Source organism: Setaria viridis, chromosome 1 (genome assembly GCF_005286985.2).
Source record: "Setaria viridis chromosome 1, Setaria_viridis_v4.0, whole genome shotgun sequence".
Classification (NCBI taxonomy): domain Eukaryota; kingdom Viridiplantae; phylum Streptophyta; class Magnoliopsida; order Poales; family Poaceae; genus Setaria; species Setaria viridis.
The window spans coordinates 27456616-27476182 of NC_048263.2; the positions used below are offsets into that span (position 1 = coordinate 27456616).

The window sequence follows — 19567 nt, forward strand, 5'->3', positions numbered from 1 at the left end:
GTACTAAAGGGGGTCATAGGGTCCTCCTCAGGACTATCCATAGGCCCAGTACTAATACTCACATTAGTACCGGACCAAAATGACCGGTACTGAGCCTCAGAACAAATGCTTATTTTTCTAGTAGTGAAACAACCGGTACTAAAGGTCATCTTTTTTCCTTTCTGTTCCTTTTCTCATTTTCTTTTCTGTTTCTTTATTCTATATTAAAACGTATACTAGTTCTAATATGTTAATATATATTAAGTTGTATTTAATCTATAATATTACATTTGAGATAATATTATATATATATAGACATCTTCTGCATACACATTTATGAATAATATTACATTGCATCAACATTTGAAGTTCAATATTTGGATCAACTATTCTGAACTCGAGTCCTGATGGTAATGCAGATTTGATCTATCATTATGAAACTCCCTCGCTGGATTTACTACCTTGTTAAGAAGAAATCCACCGAGTTATTCTTGAATTGCCCTAATTTTTTCCGTCTCGAAGAGTGCTTCCTCGGCAAAGGTTATTATATAGTAGATCAATCGATCTGCATAATTAGAACTAATTTATTGATAAGAAATTTGTATACATACTTTGAATTCGTGATCGGTTATATGCTTGGGACCTGCAAAGCCATGGATGAACTCACATACGTAGTATCCGTATAAATTATTCCCTAGATTCTATCTCAAAAACTGTATATGGTAAAAGAAGTTATGAAATATTTGTTGTGTTCAAGGAAGTGTCACGAGATGTGGAAATTCAACACATACTGGGAATTCTGGCTTGAAATCAAGTTCCTTCTTGAATTCACCTGCGTGATGTCGATGGAAGCGAGCACATATTTTGCTAAGAATGTCTATGAGGTTTTTGTATTGATATCTTGATTTACTCAAAGAGTCCATGATATAGATCGCGATCAACCACCAGTATCCAGTGAAAGTTGTATATATATCATAGCCAAAGCTAGTTATTCCCCGGATTCTATCTCAAACACTATTATTTTTTTTATATGCTTGATCTTGATAATGAATGATAACAACTGGTCTTGTCATACTTATTAGTTTGTATCACTATAATGTATTTTTAAGTTTTCACAATCAAAAATAGTTACAATATTTTTTAACACGTGCGTGCATTTTACTAGTTGATGGTAAAGATATAAAAGTTTCGCTGACAAGAATTTCAAAAAAAAAACTTACATTGTGCGTTGAAGGGAGTAGTTTATTACAATTCTAAACCATGATAGTGTAACAAATTTTTGGGTGTTAGATGCCCTAATAACATATTTTTTGTTAGTAAACTTTTTTGATATCATCCAAGCGGCAGATTTCAAATTTAATGGCTGAAAAATCAGGTGGCCGGGAGCCTTAAAACACAAAAGTGTTATATAGACGACGCGCTCTGTTATCAATGGTCATAATTAAAAAATGGTTGCAGGTAGCCCAAAATGTACACTCACCTTTAGACAAAATTTTTAATTTATACTTGCCCATTTATCAAAATTGCCCCAGAACGAGCAATGTCTAGTTTCTTTAGACAACTTCTAAGCTAGAGACCACCTTATAAAGGAATGAGGTAGCGACATAGGATGCGATTGGCCGGGTGTCGCCCAGCATCGGCTCCGGCTCCTTGCTAGGTGAAGTTGTGCCAAAGAGACCCATATTCCCTCCGTTTCAATTCAAATTGTAAGTCATTAATACATAGTAAATACTGTGTATCTAGAAAAATCAAAATAATTTATAATTTGGGATGAAGGAGATACTATTTTATCTAAAATTTGATACCTCTGTGAAGTAGTACTTGCTCAGTTTTTCAGCTGTGACTAAACATTACCTAGTAATATCCTACTGTAATGTTATTCTTTGAAAACTTCGAAGCCTCTCAACCCGGATACATTTGATCCTCCGAGTCTAGAGATTCCAGAGAGATTGCAAACACTAAGAAGTTTGATACAAACTCACCTGGAATAAGAACTCACACGAATGCACGCGAGGAACTTGAATGGCAATAACAAGCTGCACACGCACAAGCATACTACAAAGCGAAGTAAATAAAGTATTTAAAATGTGCATCAGATTATTTTGCTAACATAGAGATTCCAAATGATAAGGAGATATTACAAATGCTAAGGAGGCTGCAACTTAGGTATGACAATTTTTGACTCTTAAGGCTCAACAGCATGGCAGCTGCTGCAAGGCTCCAATATATTGTATTCAACTGTGGAGGGAACTTTTGGCTTGATGTAAGTTTGGGCAGCCAATAGTGCTCTTGGGCTTCCACAAGCCTCTCCCTGCGCATCCCCAAGCATTTGGCAGATTTGTTGTCAGAGCATCTACGGCTACCAAAGGTGGTGTCCAATGTAAGGTGCTCCAGTGAAGTAGTAGACTCGAGAATGTGGCATGCTAACTCAACCATGCTCTTGGCAGAAGAGAAGTTGATGATTGTCACACGCCTGAGTTTGACATGGCACTGCTCTGGCATCGTCCTTAGAACTGAGGGATCTTCGAAAACCGAGAGACACTCCACACGTAGTGGGAGTACCTAGAGAAAAAAAAAAGTCAAATCTCAATTAACTGTTCCACCACAGTTACAAACATCTTTACCGGAAGATCAAGTGGTTACTCTCAAGACAAAAGTCTCCAACGAAGGAGAAGCTTCTAAAAAGGAAATCAGAGAGAAATAATCAAAGGTTCCTCCGTCAAGAACAATGGTCAAGAACTTCAGGTGGAGGAATTTGCTAGGCAGCATTGGTGTATCAACTGCCTGCAAAAGGATGTCACGTCTTGTTATATTCCAAATGAATGCTTGCAGAAATATCATTTATATGCACTTCGCTACTCTAGTCACAAGAAGTTTAAGAGTATATACCTCATGTATAGAACAGGTAAGAGTTTCAAGATTTCGCATGCTGGATAATAGCTCAGTACGAGCATAAAATGCAACTTTGGAACAGAACATGTATAATTTCTTGATTCGTGATGTTTCTCCAAGAGAGAGTTGCATGTGGAGGTCAACTTTAAAGCTAAGACTGGAGAGATTTGTAGCTTTACTCTCTATCACTTGCAGACTAGCGCAACTTAACACCTCGAGGTGGTGGAGCTGCTGCAAGCAAGGTATCTTCAGGCAAATTATTTTACTACAACGATAGAGTTCTAACTGCTCCAAAGCAAAAGAATTGGAAAGAAGGCACCCTAGCTCTCCATCCGTAATGTGCACCTTATGGAGCCATAGTCTTGTTAAGCTTCTCAAGCAACCAAGTTCAATTCCAGGGTGAAAGTTACAAGAGGCAAGGAAAAGGTACCGAAGCGATTCTCCAGATAAAAGTGAGCATGGGAAGTTGTACTTTGCACTCATTGAACGCAGATCTAGGACGAGTACTTCAATCTGTGGTGTAACAGCAATCCGCAGCCAACTGTCTAAATTATCACGAGGTGCATACTTCATGTCATAAATCTGAAGCTTGAATGTCTTCAAGCCAATGCCTGAGTGATTTTTCAGAATGCCATCAACTCTGGTGATGAAATCTCGTGTTCTCTCATCCTCTGGTCGTGCATTTCGCTTTGAACCAAATACCTCATCAAAATTGCTGAAGGCAAGGCTTGGATGGGATCTCCAGGAACGCAGAAATGTCCGAGACACGCTGGCAACTCGAGCAGCATATTCGCATTGGCATTAGAGAATGTATATGACACAAGATGTCCTGCATGCACAAGCGTGGAAGAAAATTCAACGTTGAAACTGTAAAGGTAAAGGATTACTTTATTTGCACAAGAAAGAGAAAGGAAACATAGACTCAACGTTCTACCGAGTTGCTCCGTGCATGATTGCACAGTGCACAGAATTACAAAGATGGGGCTGTGCACCGGAACGTGATCGTGGCAGGTAGATTGAACACTAACATAATTGTTTTTACCCATATTTTATAAAGGAAGATTTTGTATTGTGCCTTCATTAAAAAGGGTTTACTGATTTTTACGAATCGATGAAGCATGCACTCAACAAACATGTGCTTTTGTGCCAGACAACATGCAGGGAACTATGTTCCATTTAACAATAGCATGCTAGATTTCTTGTAGCAAATAATCAGGAATAACTACATGTACAACTTCTGGATACATAACAAAATAACATTCTGAATATGTAAACAGACGAAAGGATGTAGTCAGATATATACAAAAGCCTTTGATGGGTTAGATCAAACAGACCAAACAAATGAATGGTGTCCTACAAGGTCAAGTGATGCTGTACCTCAGGAAGGTATATTCCTGAATATCCCTGGATTTGAGCATCCTGGGAACTATCATCTCCCTGGCAGAGTGCTTCCCTTCTTCCAGCCTGTGGAGCAGCCGATCCATCTGCAACAATTCCTGCACGGTTATGAATGATATCCAGTGCGAGAAACAAGAACTCAGAGCTCACGCACAAGAATGCAAACATAAACCAAATCGATTTCTCTGATCAAAATTCCAGTTTCAATTTAATCGAAAATTAGGTTCAACTGGTTATGTATATTATTTTTTTCATGAGATATTGCAACACGCCCAAGCGGGACCCCATCTGCCTTTGCTCTCGTTCCTGATCGGCTCGTCGCTCATTGGTTCAGCCGTTCAGGCATTGGCGCTTGCTTGCTGCCTTTGCAAAGGGGCAAAGAAGGCCCTCTTTTTCAACAAATCTGCATTGAATCGGAAGGAAAAGTTGCACCGAACAATCTAAAACAGCAACAACTCCCTGTTGCGTTCGGTGGAGTGGAGGATCATGCTGAGCAAGCTACGGATGCAAGAAAATAGCAACGTATAGATGTGCAGGAGAGGACGAGGCGGCTTACTGTGCTCCTCCATCTCCCGCTGCATGGAGATTGGAGATGATCTGCTTCAGCTCGGGATGACTCGGTATCTCTCTCGTTCTGGCCCTCTGTACTTTAATCGAGGAGAGTCAGCAACGGGCCGGGGGTAGGAAACCGGATCGGCGCCGCGGGCGGGGCTTTTACCATTGCCACCGGAGGGATCGGGATCGGGTGGGACGACTTCTTGGTGCTGGAAACTGGGAAGTAGGCTGACAAAAACGCAGCAGGAAAGGAAACGGACGCCAGTCGATAGAGAAAAGGCCCAGCCCAACTTCCTGATGGCACCCCTTTCGTATCCTCGCCGGCTTTTGGTGAAGCACTACTAAAATGATAATTTCAAACGGATCCATCATCGAATCTGGGGAGAAGTCGCAGAACAATTTACACTAGAGAGGAGGAGCTAAAAAAAGTAGCTTTACCGACTTCTCTCTCCCAACATTAAGTGATCATAAAATTACTCATGTTGCCATGAGAAGCCGTTTTAACAAATATTTTGCAAAACGGCTTTAGCTCCACTAGAGAAGCCACTCTACGAGCTGGAGTTGAAGCCGTTTTGGGAGGAGCTGGAGCTCTACCAAACAGGACCTTAAGCGGGCAAATTATATGTCATATTAATAAGCATGTTTCCTACCCCCTCTATCCTAAATTACTATTCATTTTGACTTTTCCAGGTGTATAGCTTTTGATATACACCTATATATATACACACTATGTCTAGATACATAGAAAAAAGTTATGTATCTAAAAAAGCTAAAACGAATTGTAATTTGGCACGGAGGGAGTACTTACTAAAAGAATAATATCATTTTGTTAAAATAAAATTTAAAAAATATGAACCCATATGTCGAGTCTAGCAAACATGTTTCTACCGTAAGGAACTAAGTTATACTGAATCCGTGTGGTGAGTGAGGTTCATTGGGAAATGAAAAAAAGAACTAATGAATTATAACATATTGTGTTTAAATTTTTTTCACAGAAAGGTCCAAAACAAAAGTAAAAGATAGATAAATCTTGCTTGCCTTCCTTTTCAAAAATCTCAACACCAATAGAAAGAATTCTCCACGATCACTTATGGACCAACCACATAAAAAAGAGGAGCATTGACGGTTGCTTTCGTCGTTGGACCAGCATCACACATCCCATAGGGTTACAACTTACAAGAATAAGACTGTCTGCAACAATTAGAGTCAATCTTAGATTTATCGTCTACGCGGCACCTCGATATTAACAATAGATGATAAAAGATAATTCTTTCAATAGTCTAACTTTTATCAGATAACCCAGAGTATAAATGGCATCATGTATTGGTCTCACATGATCTGTAACTATGTGCATGAGTTGATGAGAGTGTGTCTTAGTCTTTCTCTCTCTCTTCCTTTTTTCTCTCTCTTCCAGCTAGACAAAAATATGAGGCGGTGGCAAACCGCTAACGGGGAAACACCTTATTGTTGGTTTGTTCGTTCCAAAGATAAACAAAGTTTGTATGGGTAGCGTTGTGTGCGTGTATTCATAGGGATGCGTATATGTAGGAGCGGATCCAAAATGAGATGATAGGGGTGCTAACCCTCTTGTAGTTAAACTATCTTTCATGTTTTATAGGTGAATTTGAGAGCAGGAAGACATAATTTACATGGACAAACAAGGCTGAGGGGGTGCTACAGCACCACCAGCAACCCTGCAGATCCTTCCCTACGTATATGTGACTTGTGAGCATCTGCATTTGTACTATATTTTACACAAAATAAAAAAAGATAAACAAAGTCCTTTCCACAATAGGAGACGAAACATGTGCCCCTGCAAAACCTTGATCACACCTACCCTTTCTACAACTCCTCTCTGGGCAAGTTGTTGCTGGAACTCTACCAATGTATCAAAAACCGCATTAAAAAAAGACTAGAATTCTCATAAATATCGCTTCGAGAAGAGAGCAGGAGGGGCTGACTTACACCATCACCTCCATAATGCTACTATCTACAGAGAAATTAAGAGAAAGCCAAAATATAAACAAACTAGTTAGGATCTGACTTACATTACAAAATATAAACAACAACACCACATCCGCCCACATGACAAAAGCAACTATAATGCAACCACTATAACAAAATCTGATGTATCCTAACAAAACCTACATGGAGACGTCTTCAACTGATTATCGCTACCGAACCCCTGGTTGTCGTGACTTTGCAGCTAGAAACCAAATCTCCTTATAATCATTTGTTAATTTTCCATCGAAGTATCACGTGACGACGGCTGAAATTGGCCTACGGAGTCAGCCGCAGGCGAATGTGACCGATCGATCGATGAGTTTTCCCAGCAAAAAATGTACTTCCTCCGTTCCAAATTGTAGGTTTTGATTTTTTAGTACGTAGTTTTTTAGTGCATAGTTCCAAATTGTATGTCTAGATGCATAATAATATTTATCAACCTAGAAAAGCTAAAACGACCTACAGTTTGGAACGAGGGAGTAGAAGACTATTTCTTTTAAGCAAAGACTTACGAAAGAGCCCGTCCGGCCGCTAGCGTGACGATTAATCCAATCGGAAGATCCTCTGATGCTGCTTGCTCGTTATTGATGCAATGATGCATGAATCTCCTCTCTCTCTCTCTCTACGTCCGTGTCAGGCGTCAAGAAGCAGCGGGCGGTCAGGTTGGAGGTTTTTGGAAGTCGGTCAAGACGAGATGCGACACTTGTTGACTACGACTAGTTCCAAGACCAACTTTAATCGCGTTTTGTATCCAAAACTAACTCGCCGACTTCATGCAGTATTTGAATCGCTAACTGAGTAGATATAAATTCATCTTTTTTTTTTCAAAAAGAAAAAAAATCAGATGCTGCTAGCAAAAGGCGGCCAAATATTCGGTGCAAGTAAATGGGCCGCTGCTTGAGCATCACGACTATTCACGGACGACGACAACCTCACTCACTCACGTGGCCGGCCTAAACCACCGCTCCACCTCCACCACCGCGCATGCACGTTTCGTCAATCAAGAGGAAAAACGAAAGAAAGTGAGTGCGCCCGCCGATGCTGACATCGAGTCCAGGCGCACGCGGACAAACAGACCGTTTGCCGTTGCCGTTGCCGTTTGCCGCCGCCTCCGCGGGGTCTCACCGCCGCCATTGACCGCCCAGCCGGTCTCGCCTGGCCAGGTGCGCCACCACCGGCAAGCGCCTTGGCCGCCAAGCCAGCCCACGCAGCCGCAGGTGCAAGCGCGCCACAACTTCGCCGCGCCTTCTCCTCCCCCTCCCCCGTCGCGCTCTCCCCGTCGTCACGGCATCACTGGAACACTTCCGATTCCCTCCCTCCCTCCCTGTCCGGGATGGATATATATAAAGGTGCGAGCTCGCCAAGCTCGAGACTGCTCGCTCCATCGACAGTTCGACACACACACCAACGCTTGCTTGCCAGCCGGGGGTTCAATTCGATCGAGCAACGCACATGACGCAAGACTCCGACCAAGGTGCCGCCCGCGCCGCGTACTCGTCGTGGCCGAGCGGCGACGCCGCCGACACGCCCGCGGCACCCGTGGCGGCGGCCATGACGCTCGGCAGCATCCTCACCGTGGCGGGCATCCTCCTGCTCTTCGTCGTTTTCGCCTTCGGCCTCGTCTCGCTCCAGTACTGCTTCAGCTACTGGGATAGGGAGCGGCGCCAGCAGCAGCAGGGAGCTGCCCCGACGAGCGGGCGCCGGCGGGAGCGGCGCCGCGGCGGTAGCGGGATGGCGACCCGGAGGGCCAGCAGGGGCGGCGTCGACCCGGAGCTGCTGCGCTCGCTGCCCGTCACGGCGTACCGCGCGGCGGCGGCGCAGGGCTCGAAGGAGGAGGGCGCCGCGGCGGAGTGCGCCGTGTGCCTCGCGGAGCTCCAGGACGGCGAGGCGGCGCGGTTCCTGCCCCGCTGCGGCCACGGCTTCCACGCCGAGTGCGTCGACATGTGGCTGGCGTCACACACCACCTGCCCGCTCTGCCGCCTCACCGTCGCCAAGCCCGACGCGCCGCCGTGCCCGGCGGCCATGATCCATCCGGTCCCGCCGGAGCCCGCGAACTACGCCGCGACCCTGCCCGCCAGCGTGCTCCTCGGGGTGTCCGACCAGACCGCGGTCACCGCCGCGACCGTGACCACCGATGGAGACACGGGCGTCCTGGTGATCGATATCCCGGCGCCGACGCCGACCCCGCGTGACGCCGCCAAGTCGCCGGGCTCGGCGAGGTTGAGATCGTCGTTCAGAAGGCTGTGGAGCTTCGGAAGGCAAGGAGGGGCGGGGGCGAGCTCCTCCTGCTCCTGTGCCGGTGATGGCGAAGGAGCCGACTTGGAGCAGGGTGTCAGCGTTAGCACCGACCGGCGGGAGAGCAACACCAAATTTCCGAGCTCTCTGCAATAGTGCAGATGCATATTCAATGTTACAAAATTGACCGGAGTAACATTTTATTTTAGTTTTAGAATATGTACATTCTTTCTATTCGTTCATAGATTTTAGCACTTCCATTTGATGTATTGTTCATCGTTCTCCGTTGAACAATCAAGGCAACGGAAAGGTCAAAGAAATGCCTATCTTTTTTCTTCTTTTGTAGAAAAAAAATCATTCAGCCGTTATGAAAATCAATAAGATGCATTCTGCTATATCCATGTGTTCTAATTATTTGCCATTCCTTTCAACAAATCAGTAGAAATTGTCTAATTGAGAATCACGTGGGTTTTTTTAAAAAAAAACTCAACTTAGAAAGAACTTAGGGGGTGTTTGTTTCTTTAGTCCCTCCTAAAATTTCTGTCACATCGAATGTTTAGATACTAATTAGAATTATTAAATATAGACTAATTACAAAACCAATTGCACAGATGGAGACTAATTTACGAGACGAATCTATTAAGCCTAATTAGTTCATGATTTGACAATGTGATGCTACAGTAAACATGCACTAATGATAGATTAATTAGGCTTAATAGATTCGTCTCGTGAATTAGCCTCCATCTGTGTAATTAGTTTTATAATTAGCTCATATTTAGTCCTCCTAATTAGCCTCCGAATATTTGATGTGACATAAATTTTAGGAGGTCCTAAAGATCCAAACATCCCATTAGCTATGCAACTCAATCGCTCAACTCCTTCAAAACCACCGAATCTTTGACCCGATGGTCTACTTGAAACCTTGACCATGAACTGAGTCCATGATTGCAATCGGAATGGTACCCAATTTGAGTTGCCCTAAAGGTTGGGGTGGATTCTTCTTTAGAAAAAAAAATATATTACCCAGCGTCAATTTATTTTTTTCCACGTCGTTTTATAGCTGATGCATGTTCATCTTCCTCGGTCCGTCCATGTCAGCACAAGCAGCCAGATTGGAAGTCAAGCCGTGACTCGGCTGAATGCATTGCACGCGTCTCATGATTCTCGTGTACGTTAAGCTTTTTAGTTGCACAAGTCGCTGTCTGTGTTAAAGTTTAAACCGGCCGATAAAGGCACAAATCACAGTTCAACTTGTCATGTTAGCTTTCAACCGGTCAAATGAAAACGACCATTTACTACTCTGGCGAAAGGAGAAAAACATTCAGATTTTTTAAAAAAAACATTCAAATAAAAAACCAGTCATTGCAACTGCTAGACGCCATCAGCTGTCACTCACGCGCGCGACAACGCCAGTAAACCGCTCGCGTTCGTGGAATCTCACGGTCTCTCGTGGCCGCCGCTGACCGGTCGGGCGGCCTAGCCTGGCCAGGCGCGCAAAACCTCAGCAGGAACTCGCCTTCCAAGTTCCAAGCTTAGCCGCAGCCGCACCTTCAAGGCGCCTTCTTCCTCCTCCGCGCATGCGGCCCGTCGCCTCAATGCTCGGACACTTCGTGCGTCCCGGAAATGTGTATATCTGTGCGACCTCTCCAGTGCTCGGGGCACACTTGCGCTTCGCCGCGCCGCTGAAGGGGTCCAAGCATGACGCACCAAGGCGCCAGCGACGACATGGACTCGTCATGGCCGAGCGGCGGCGGCACCGCCGTCGCCGGCCCTCCCACGGCGCCCGTGGCGGCGGCCGCTGGGGGTGTCTTGACGGTCGGCAGCATCACCACAGTGGCCGGCACTCTCCTCATCTTCGTGGTCATCGCTGCCGGGCTCGTCTCCCTGCAGTACTTCTTCGACGCGCGGGACGACGACGACGACAGGGGAAGCAGCCACGGCGGCCAGGCGCCGCGGCGACGTGGCGGTGGCGGTGGGATCCGGGCCGCCAGGGGCGTCGACCGGGATGTGCTCCGCTCCTTGCCGATCACCGTGTACCGCGCGGCGGCGCCGGGTTCGGGGAAGGAGGAGGACGCGGTGGAGTGCGCGGTGTGCCTCGCCGAGCTCGAGGACGGCGAGGCGGCGCGGTTCCTGCCCCGATGTGGCCACGGCTTCCACGCCGAGTGCATCGATACGTGGCTGGCGTTCCACACCACCTGCCCGCTCTGCCGGCTCACCGTCGCCAAGCCCGACGCGTCTCCGGCGCCTGCCCTGGCCGTCCTTCCGGTGCCGCCAGAGCCGGCGAACTACGCGGACCATGCCGCGACCGTGAACCTGCCGGCGAGCGTGCTCCTCGGGGTGTCCGGCCATGGCGCGGTCACCGCGGTGACCATGGCATCCGACGGGGACACGAGCGCTTCCACGGGCAGCACGCCCGTGCTGGTTATCGAGATCCCGGAGTTGGCCGTGCAGACGCCGACCCCGCGCGGCGCGGCCAAGTCGCCGGGCTCGGCGAGGCTGAGATCGTCGTTCAGGAGGCTGTGGAGCTTCGGAAAGCAGGGGGCGGGGCCGAGCTGCTCCTGCTCCTGCGGCGGCGCCGGCGAAGGAGCCGACGTGGAGCAGGGCGTCAGCGTTACTGTTGCCATAGCCGTCGCGGAAGCGCAACTGCCGCCATCGGAGGGTGCGGCCTGCCCAACCCACCAGGGATCAGCCGTATAGACGGAACAGGACATGTGGCGAGCCGACGGACCAGAGAGCAATTCCAATTTTCCAATCTCTATGCATATACGCCCTCAAAAACAAAAAATTGTGCATTGTAGCGCTGAATTGTATATACTGATTTTCGCTTATTTTTTGGCACATATACATTCTTTTACATGAGGTTTACACATTTGTTTCCAGGATGCCGCAACTTGCTCCAGCCATCAGAGTTGTCGCTTATGCCACCTCCTGAGTCCTGACACGCTCACACTAACCTCTTTGCTCCTCTCTTTCAATGTACCCTCTCCGTTCAGAAATGTACGTCATATTTTGAATGAAGAAAAATCTTCCAAAGGAAATTTTGACCCTCGATTTCTCTTACAGTACGATGTCCATTGCTAGAAATTCAAATTGATCTCAAAACCACTTTGAATACAAATATACTGATGCAAATTTTATGCACTAAATATACATATAATATGTTTGTCAAGATTTGTCAAGTTTGACTTTTCAATAATCAAATATGTCTTACATTTCTGAATGGAGGGAGTATTCTTCATCAAGTCTGGCCGAGCGAGCTCGCCATCATCGCCTCTTGCTCGGTTTCCATGCTAAGCCAGAGACTCAACTTAGTCAATTATATTTCATCAAAAGAAACTTGACCGATCGAGATACGCTTAATCTAAGATTGTTATATATAATATAAAGCTAACAAACATAATATTTCAAATGAACCCAAAATCCGATATATTTTAAATATTTCTAAAATGTGATAGATGTTACTAGAAAGTTACTTTTAATACATTTATTTATTATCATTAGAAATATAATAATTTCATAGAAATTAAATTACTATTCAAACGTCAATGCAACCAACGGCATTGTCATCGCCGAGGCAACTGCCGGCCGCCATCAGAGGTTGCGCCAAGTGGCCAGTGCAACCCATGAAGCCACGGTATAGCGCCGGCACTGGAGATGCTATCCGACTTTACAAGAATTGTGCATATATAATTCTTTGTAGCACTTTATTAGAATTGCCATTGAATTTTATAGAAACATTGAGACCAACATGCACAAGAAACCGAAAAGCTATTTCACACCGGTACAGTGCAGACTATATAAATGCCTATGGAAGAGGGGTAGAAGGTGGTTCCCCAGCATTAAACAACACAAGAAAATATATCATTCTTTATGTTGAAAAAGTGACGGGCACACATAGCACGTCACCCATAACAACAACACAAGCGATGCCATAAGACCTTAAGGTTCCTGACCAAGGTCCGTTACTAATAAGAGGTGACCGGCTAAAACAAAGCATGTCACCTTTAGCTAGATAAAAAGTGACGTGCTTTGCTTATAGCCTGTCTTTTACGTTTTCTCTAGTATATATATGGCACATTTATTTTGAAATTATCCAAGTCCATAATATTATCCACCTGCCCCACCCCGTGCCCCAACATTGCCTGTTTGCTGTCTCTGCTCGGACTCCTCCACTTGCATGAGTCTCGACGAATCCACAACTCGACCTCCACATCCTCTGTGGCGACCATGGCGCTAACCTCCTCCTCCCCAAGCTTGCACCAAGAGCCTCTGCCTCCACCTCCTTCGTTGTTGCCACGTTGGCCTCTACATCCTTCATCGTCACTGTGGCACTGGGCTCCTCCCTCAAGGTCGTGGCGCTGGCCGCCTCTTCTCCCATGACTGTGAACCACCACCTCTTCCTCCTTCCTTGATGAGTTCTTCCATCCCTAGAATTTTGGTATAGCTTGGATCTCCTGAAATTCACTAAATGTTGTGGAAAAAAAATGGGGATGAAAGAACTCACCATTTTTGTACGCAATTTTCTAGAAATTTGATCAAAGTTTGGTTTTCTTTAAGTTAATAAAAATGGATCGTATTAAATTGAATCGTGGGTATTTAAAATGTTCGGGTGTGGATTATGAATATCTTTTAATCCTACAAAGTTTCTTTGTTATTCATGTAATGTACATGATGCATAAGTCTTATAATATATATGAATCTAGAATTCTTGTTTATTAGAATTCTTGTTTATTAGATCTTTGAAAACACGTGTGCCACATGTGCATATTCACTGCATGATTAAATTATTGAATTTGTGCAATCGTGTATCCTAAACATATTGCTTAGGATATAAATATAAATGGTGTCATAAAGCTGCAAATTTTTTATAACATTCGCCGGTAGTAACGTACTAGCATATTTCCTGTTCTTTTAATCACGTGATTTTCTTTTAAACATATCCGCGCACGCGTGCACTCTTCTAGTACTGAGTAAAAAGGCTCAAAAGTCAATGCAGCGAGCACTTCACTCACGTCACAGGGCAAGTTCATGTCCTCAGGATGAGGTACTTGCGTGATTGCTTCATCGACCTGTCGGTGTACCAATTCCAGGAACCAATCAAAACAGTAGCCAAATCCCTAGGGCGCACACAAAAAATATCCCACATACCGATCCAGGTTCCAAGCATGAAGCATTGCAGCACGACAAGTCGTTCGTTGGACTTCAGTTCAGGTCGAGACAGAATTAATTAGGGTGCCCTATTAAAGTTTAGCACCTGTCATGTTGGATATTTGACGCTAATTAGGAGTATTAAATATAGGCTAATTATAAAACTAATTGCACAGATGGAGTTTAATTCGCGAGACGAATCTATTAAACCTAATTAGTCCATGATTTGATAATGTGGTGCTACAATAATTATTTGCTAATGATGGATTACTTAGGTTTAATAGATTCATCTCGCGAATTAGCAGAAGGGTTCTGCAATTAGTTTTATAATTAGTTCATATTTAGTTCTCCTAATTAGCATCCAAATATTTGATGTGACACCGCTAAAGTTCGCACGCCAGAATCAATCGATCAATTAAAACCGGTGGCCATTGACCAGGGACATGGAACACTTCCTACATACAGTGTATATATGCGCGAACGCACGAGTGCTCTCGCTCCGCCAACAGACGTGCACGGCTGCACGCCTGCCTCGCGCGCGGCCTCTCCATACAGAACCAAGCATGACGCAAGATTCCGACCAGGGCGCCGCCATGCCGGTAGGCGGCATCCTCGTCGTGGCCGGTATCCTCATGCTCTTGATGACCTTCGCATTCGGGGTCGTCTCCCTGCAGTGCTGCTTCGGCGCGTGCCACCGCCGCCGCGCCGCCTTGGCGTCGTCGTCGCAGAGCGCGCGGTGGCGGCGTGGCGGCGTCGATCCGGAGGCGGCTCCGCGCTCGCCGCCGGCCACGGTGCACCGCGCGGCGGCGCGGTCGAAGGAGGAGGAGTGCGCGGTGTGCCTCGCGGGGCTCGAGGACGGCGAGGAGGCCCGGTTCATGCCGTGTTGCGGCCACGGGTTCCACGCCCAGTGCGTCGCCACGTGGCTGGCAATGGCGTCCCGCCCAACCTGCCCGCTCTGCCGCCGGATCAACGTCGCCAGGCCGCCGCCGGGCATGGCGCCGGCGCCCGTGTCGGCTCTGCCTCGGGTCCCGCCGGAACCCGCGAGCTACGCCGCCAACCTACCTGCCCGCGACCGCGAGAGTGTACGAACAGGGCGTCGCGACCGAGATCACTGGCAGATCGAGCCATCGATACATGAGTCATGATGATCCCATCCCAGCCCGCAGCATGGTGATCCTGGATTCCAGATCCCGGAATTGAGCGTGCCAACAGCGATACCACGCGATGCGGTCAAAGCACCGGGGCGGGCTCGGCGACTCCGAGGTCGATTGGGATTTGGGAGGCTGTGGGGCTTCGGGACGGCAGGGGCCGACTGCCTCTGCTGACCTGCTCATGCAGTGCCGTTGCCGTAGCCGCTGAAGGAGCCGACGTGGAGCAGGGGTACCAGTGTTACCAACGCCATTGCCACCAGAGGGTACGCCCAGTGGCCAGTGCAAACAGCAGGAAGCCACCGTATTGCGCAGGCACTAGAGATGCAGATGCTATCCAACTGTCAAAGAATTGTGCATGTATAATTCTCCGTACACTTTATTCAAATTACCATTAGTTTCTTTCTAGAAGCATGACGCAAGTACACCACCACCGCGCACATATACTCCGTCGGTCCCCAAGTCATTTTACGATTCAAAATATACTCAAAAAAGTCACTATACCCGGAGGAGGCCGGCAGGGGAGAAAAAAGAGAAAGAAAATAATTAAGTTACTGACGCATGGGTCCTACCTATCATAAGAAAAGTAGGGCTAAGATGTAGGAGCAGTTGCTCGAGTTGAGCGTAAAAAATCCAGCTCAGAAAGTTCGGGTAGTCTCTACTCAATAAAGTAGGATCTTAAAGTAAGAGTTATTGTTGGAGTTGCTCTGAACTTGACGAGTCATTTTCGGAGCATTACATTTTCCCTTCGTGTTGTAGCTTTCAAAAAAATTAATAAAGCTATTGTCATATCATGAATCAAACACATACGTAAAAAATTACGGCGCACTTAAGAATTGACGTGACAAACTTCTCTTTTTGACAGAAAATATCTTATACATAATTTTTATTATGTAAATTAACACCCAATATAGAAAAGAACATATAAAAAAGGACAATTATACTTTGACAAAGTCTTTTTTTCCCCATCGCAACTATTACAATCATAACAGTTACCGTGGAGAGAAAAAAATTGTCAAATTTATTTGTAATTTCCCTTAAAACTTTTGCAATCATAACCACACTATGTGTTCATCCTCTCAGGACCAACGTTGCGTTGCTGGAAAAAAGAATACAGAGAACCAAGATCCTGGACTAAACTTTAGTCCGCTAAAAATTTACCCCTCATGATCCAAACAAGGGGCTAAAGGTAGGCTAAAAATTAGCTAACCCCCAACTAAAGTTTAGCTAATAAGGACTGAGGGCTTGTTTGGTTTGGGGTTGCTAAACTTTAAAGTTTAATCCCTTTTAGTTCATAAACTGCCAAATATGATAATTAGGGGTAGATATATTTTTTCAACCATTTTAATAACCTTTAGTCACTGGAACCAACCAGGGCCAGTAAACAAGAGCGGACTAAAGTTTACTAGAGGAACCAGGGCCTAATTTTCAATCAGAAACGGCAAAAGATGATGATACCCCTCCACAAAACTCTTATCCTATTTATTTCTCCCGTACCCAGGGCTGCAGTCCCGTCGTTTTCTTTCCGCCGCCGTCATCTCACTCGTCCTCCTCCCAAACTTCTCCACCACGGTGTAGCTAGCGATGGAGCCACCTCGCGAGCACAACGACGACGGCCTCACTGACCTCTTCTCGACGCCCAACTCACAGCACCGGAATCAAGCCGGCATGGAGTTCTTCTCCCAGCCTATAGGGATTGATCTCAATTCGGAGGCGCCGGAATTCCCCAACCGATCATCGTATCAAAGCATACTCCAGTCGTCGGCCTTTGGTGCCGAGACTCCTGCTGGCCGCAGAGGCAGTGGCGTCCGTCGGTGCGGCAACTAAGCCACCAATACCCCCAATCGAGCCGCCGGAGATGCAAATGGGAATGCAGCTGAGCCATTCCGTGCTCCTCGATCAGTAACAGCGCGGAACAGAGTGGGCCGTGGAGGTTACGTGTCCGCCGGTGCCGCAGGTCGGAGTGGTGCCCAACCACGAGGAGCCGCCGGTGGTACTGGGAGTGCAGGAACTCCTGGATTCAGTTCCTCAGAGGCGGCTGCTGGAGGGGATGGTATGGAAGACGATGAAGAACCTTTTGGCCATGATCCATCGATGAGAAGCAGATATATTCTTTTGCCTGCCTATGTGATGTTATTGTCTTTTATTCGATGATAATAGGTCTTTGCAATGTACGTCATTTAGCTGAATGGTAACGGAACATTTGATTTTAACTGAACGATTTCATGGTTGTTTGTTTTTGCATGTTCCATTGCAGTAATTTCCATGTCCAGAGTAATCTAAGTTTAAAATAAATATTTAATTATAAAAATAGATGATGAACATTCTTATCTGATGTCCATGTTAACCATCGCTGTTCTGATCGTTCATTTGTAGTTGGGATATGGTTGCCTGTCGATTTTAAGTATATGTTGTTCCATTGCAGTAATTTTCATGTCCAGAGTAATCTAAGTTTAACACAAATATTTAATTCCTGTTGGTGAGAGCTTTTCCGTGTAAGCATGGATGCAAATCAGTCTGTGCACCCTGTAAACATGATCATGTATGCTTATGTGATAGAATAGTGGGCTAACATACAGTTGACTGAAATGATCTAGTATTGCTGTGTGTGTTAGAATATGGACAAAGCAAATTGGAGTCCAGAAAATACGTATGTGTTCTGTGATATTTGCTGTGAAGAAATAAGGGCAGGGAATACCAACAATGGATTCATCACCACCAGAGGGTACAAAAACGTAGCTCTGAGGTATCACAGTAGAGTCGGTCTGCGACACTCTAGGAAACAGTTGAGAAACAGATGGGATCAATTTGCGTCGGCGGAACCCAGTTATCTATTTGCGTCATGGGAACTTAGTTATCTATTTGTGTTGAGAGAACCTAGCTATTTGTGTCGTGAGAACCTAGTTAGCCATCTATTTTGTGTCCTTGAACCTCTATATCTATTTGGTGTGAACTTATTACCTGTTTGTGTCTCCAATATGAACTGAACCGGCCATTGCCAACTTGTTCTGTGTAGATCAATTTTTCTTCAAGTCATGAGGAGGATTCGACACTTGAGATTGTTATGGATCATCAAAAGAGGAAATGACGATATGGTACCATTGCATGTATGATTGGTACGTACTATTATGAATCTTTCATGAGCAAAGCAAAGAGGAGGGAACATGAAGAGACTGGAATTGAGTGGGTTATTAGAACCCTTAACAATCCAACATGTTTAGGATGAGTAGACAATTATTTGAGAGGCTACATAACTTGCTAGTATCATCTTATGGGTTGAAGACGTCCAAAAAAATGTCCTCTCTTTAGACATGTTTCTTTGGATGATTGGTCCCCCTCAATCCTTTAGACAAGCTGAGGATCGGTTAGTAAGGTCAACTGAGACGATTAGTCGGAAGTTTGGTGAAGTATTGCATAGTGTATTTAGAATTTAGGACAGTGCACCCTATAGATTACAAGCTCCAAGGTTTTCACCATATTTTGATAATTGCATTGGAGCAATTGATGGGACGCATGTGCATGTCATGGTGCCAGCTTCAAAGGTTGTGCAGTATGTGGGTCGTCATGAATACTCCACTCAGAATGTGTTGGCTATATGCGACTTTGACGTGAGGTTTACCTTTGTTGTCATGGGATGGCTAGGATTGGTACATAACATGAGAGTGTTTAATGATGCTATCAACAAATATGGCGACAAGTTTCCACACCCACCTCCACGTAAATATCCTTGTTGCCACCTTGTCTCACTTGTTCGCAGAGTATTTGTTGACATGCCTATGCCGTTCCATATAAAATAATATTTTACTTTTTAGGTAAATTTTATCTTATCGACTCGGGCTACCATAACCGTGCGGGTTATCTTGCACCGTACAAGGATACAAAGTATCATTTACCAGAGTTTCGACAAGATCCAATACCAAAAGGTAAAAAGGAGTTATTCAATTTTGCACATTCAGCTCTTCAAAGTATCATCGAGTGTTCCTTTGGAGTTTTGAAGATGAAGTGGAGGATTTTGCTGGACTTACCTAGTTACCCAATGTCAAAGCAAAGCAAAATAATACTCACATGTATGGCTATTCATAACTTCATCCGAGAGAGTGCAATGGCGGATGCCGACTTTGCCATGTGTGACGGCGATGAAAACTACATGCCATTTGTAGATGGGTCTTCATCTCAACCAAGTGGTGCAAATAACAATTTAGAAGACA

The 19567-nt window shown here is 45.5% G+C and overlaps 3 protein-coding genes, 1 non-coding gene and 1 pseudogene across 4 annotated transcripts; 3 read left to right on the forward strand and 2 right to left on the reverse strand.

Moving 5' to 3' along the window:
* Positions 1-2032: 2032 nt before the first annotated feature.
* LOC140221656 (uncharacterized) lies at positions 2033-2820 on the reverse strand (annotated as a pseudogene).
* Positions 2821-5080, reverse strand: LOC117834506 (F-box/LRR-repeat protein At5g02910). The gene is made up of 3 exons (XR_011897221.1): positions 4826-5080; positions 4249-4355; positions 2821-3700 (listed from the first exon to the last, which is right to left on the reverse strand). It is a non-coding gene; the product is annotated as an F-box/LRR-repeat protein At5g02910 (transcript).
* Positions 5081-7880: 2800 nt separating this feature from the next.
* Positions 7881-9458, forward strand: LOC117863689 (E3 ubiquitin-protein ligase EL5). Its single transcript, XM_034747502.2, has one exon. The coding sequence runs from the start codon at positions 8281-8283 to the stop codon at positions 9217-9219; it is 939 nt and encodes a 312-aa protein (XP_034603393.1). The 5' UTR covers positions 7881-8280; the 3' UTR covers positions 9220-9458.
* Positions 9459-10483: 1025 nt separating this feature from the next.
* On the forward strand, positions 10484-11928 carry LOC117862663 (E3 ubiquitin-protein ligase EL5). The gene has a single exon (XM_034746166.2). The coding sequence runs from the start codon at positions 10762-10764 to the stop codon at positions 11758-11760; it is 999 nt and encodes a 332-aa protein (XP_034602057.1). The 5' UTR covers positions 10484-10761; the 3' UTR covers positions 11761-11928.
* Positions 11929-14731: 2803 nt separating this feature from the next.
* LOC140221443 (E3 ubiquitin-protein ligase EL5-like) lies at positions 14732-16071 on the forward strand. Its single transcript, XM_072291066.1, has one exon. The coding sequence runs from the start codon at positions 14775-14777 to the stop codon at positions 15354-15356; it is 582 nt and encodes a 193-aa protein (XP_072147167.1). The 5' UTR covers positions 14732-14774; the 3' UTR covers positions 15357-16071.
* Positions 16072-19567: the final 3496 nt, after the last annotated feature.

What these genes read in the sequence shown, in the direction of transcription:
- LOC140221443 (XM_072291066.1), top strand. Translation starts at nt 14,775, where the DNA reads ATGACGCAAGATTCCGACCAGGGCGCCGCCATGCCGGTAGGCGGCATC.
- LOC117862663 (XM_034746166.2), top strand. Translation starts at nt 10,762, where the DNA reads ATGACGCACCAAGGCGCCAGCGACGACATGGACTCGTCATGGCCGAGC.
- LOC117863689 (XM_034747502.2), top strand. Translation starts at nt 8,281, where the DNA reads ATGACGCAAGACTCCGACCAAGGTGCCGCCCGCGCCGCGTACTCGTCG.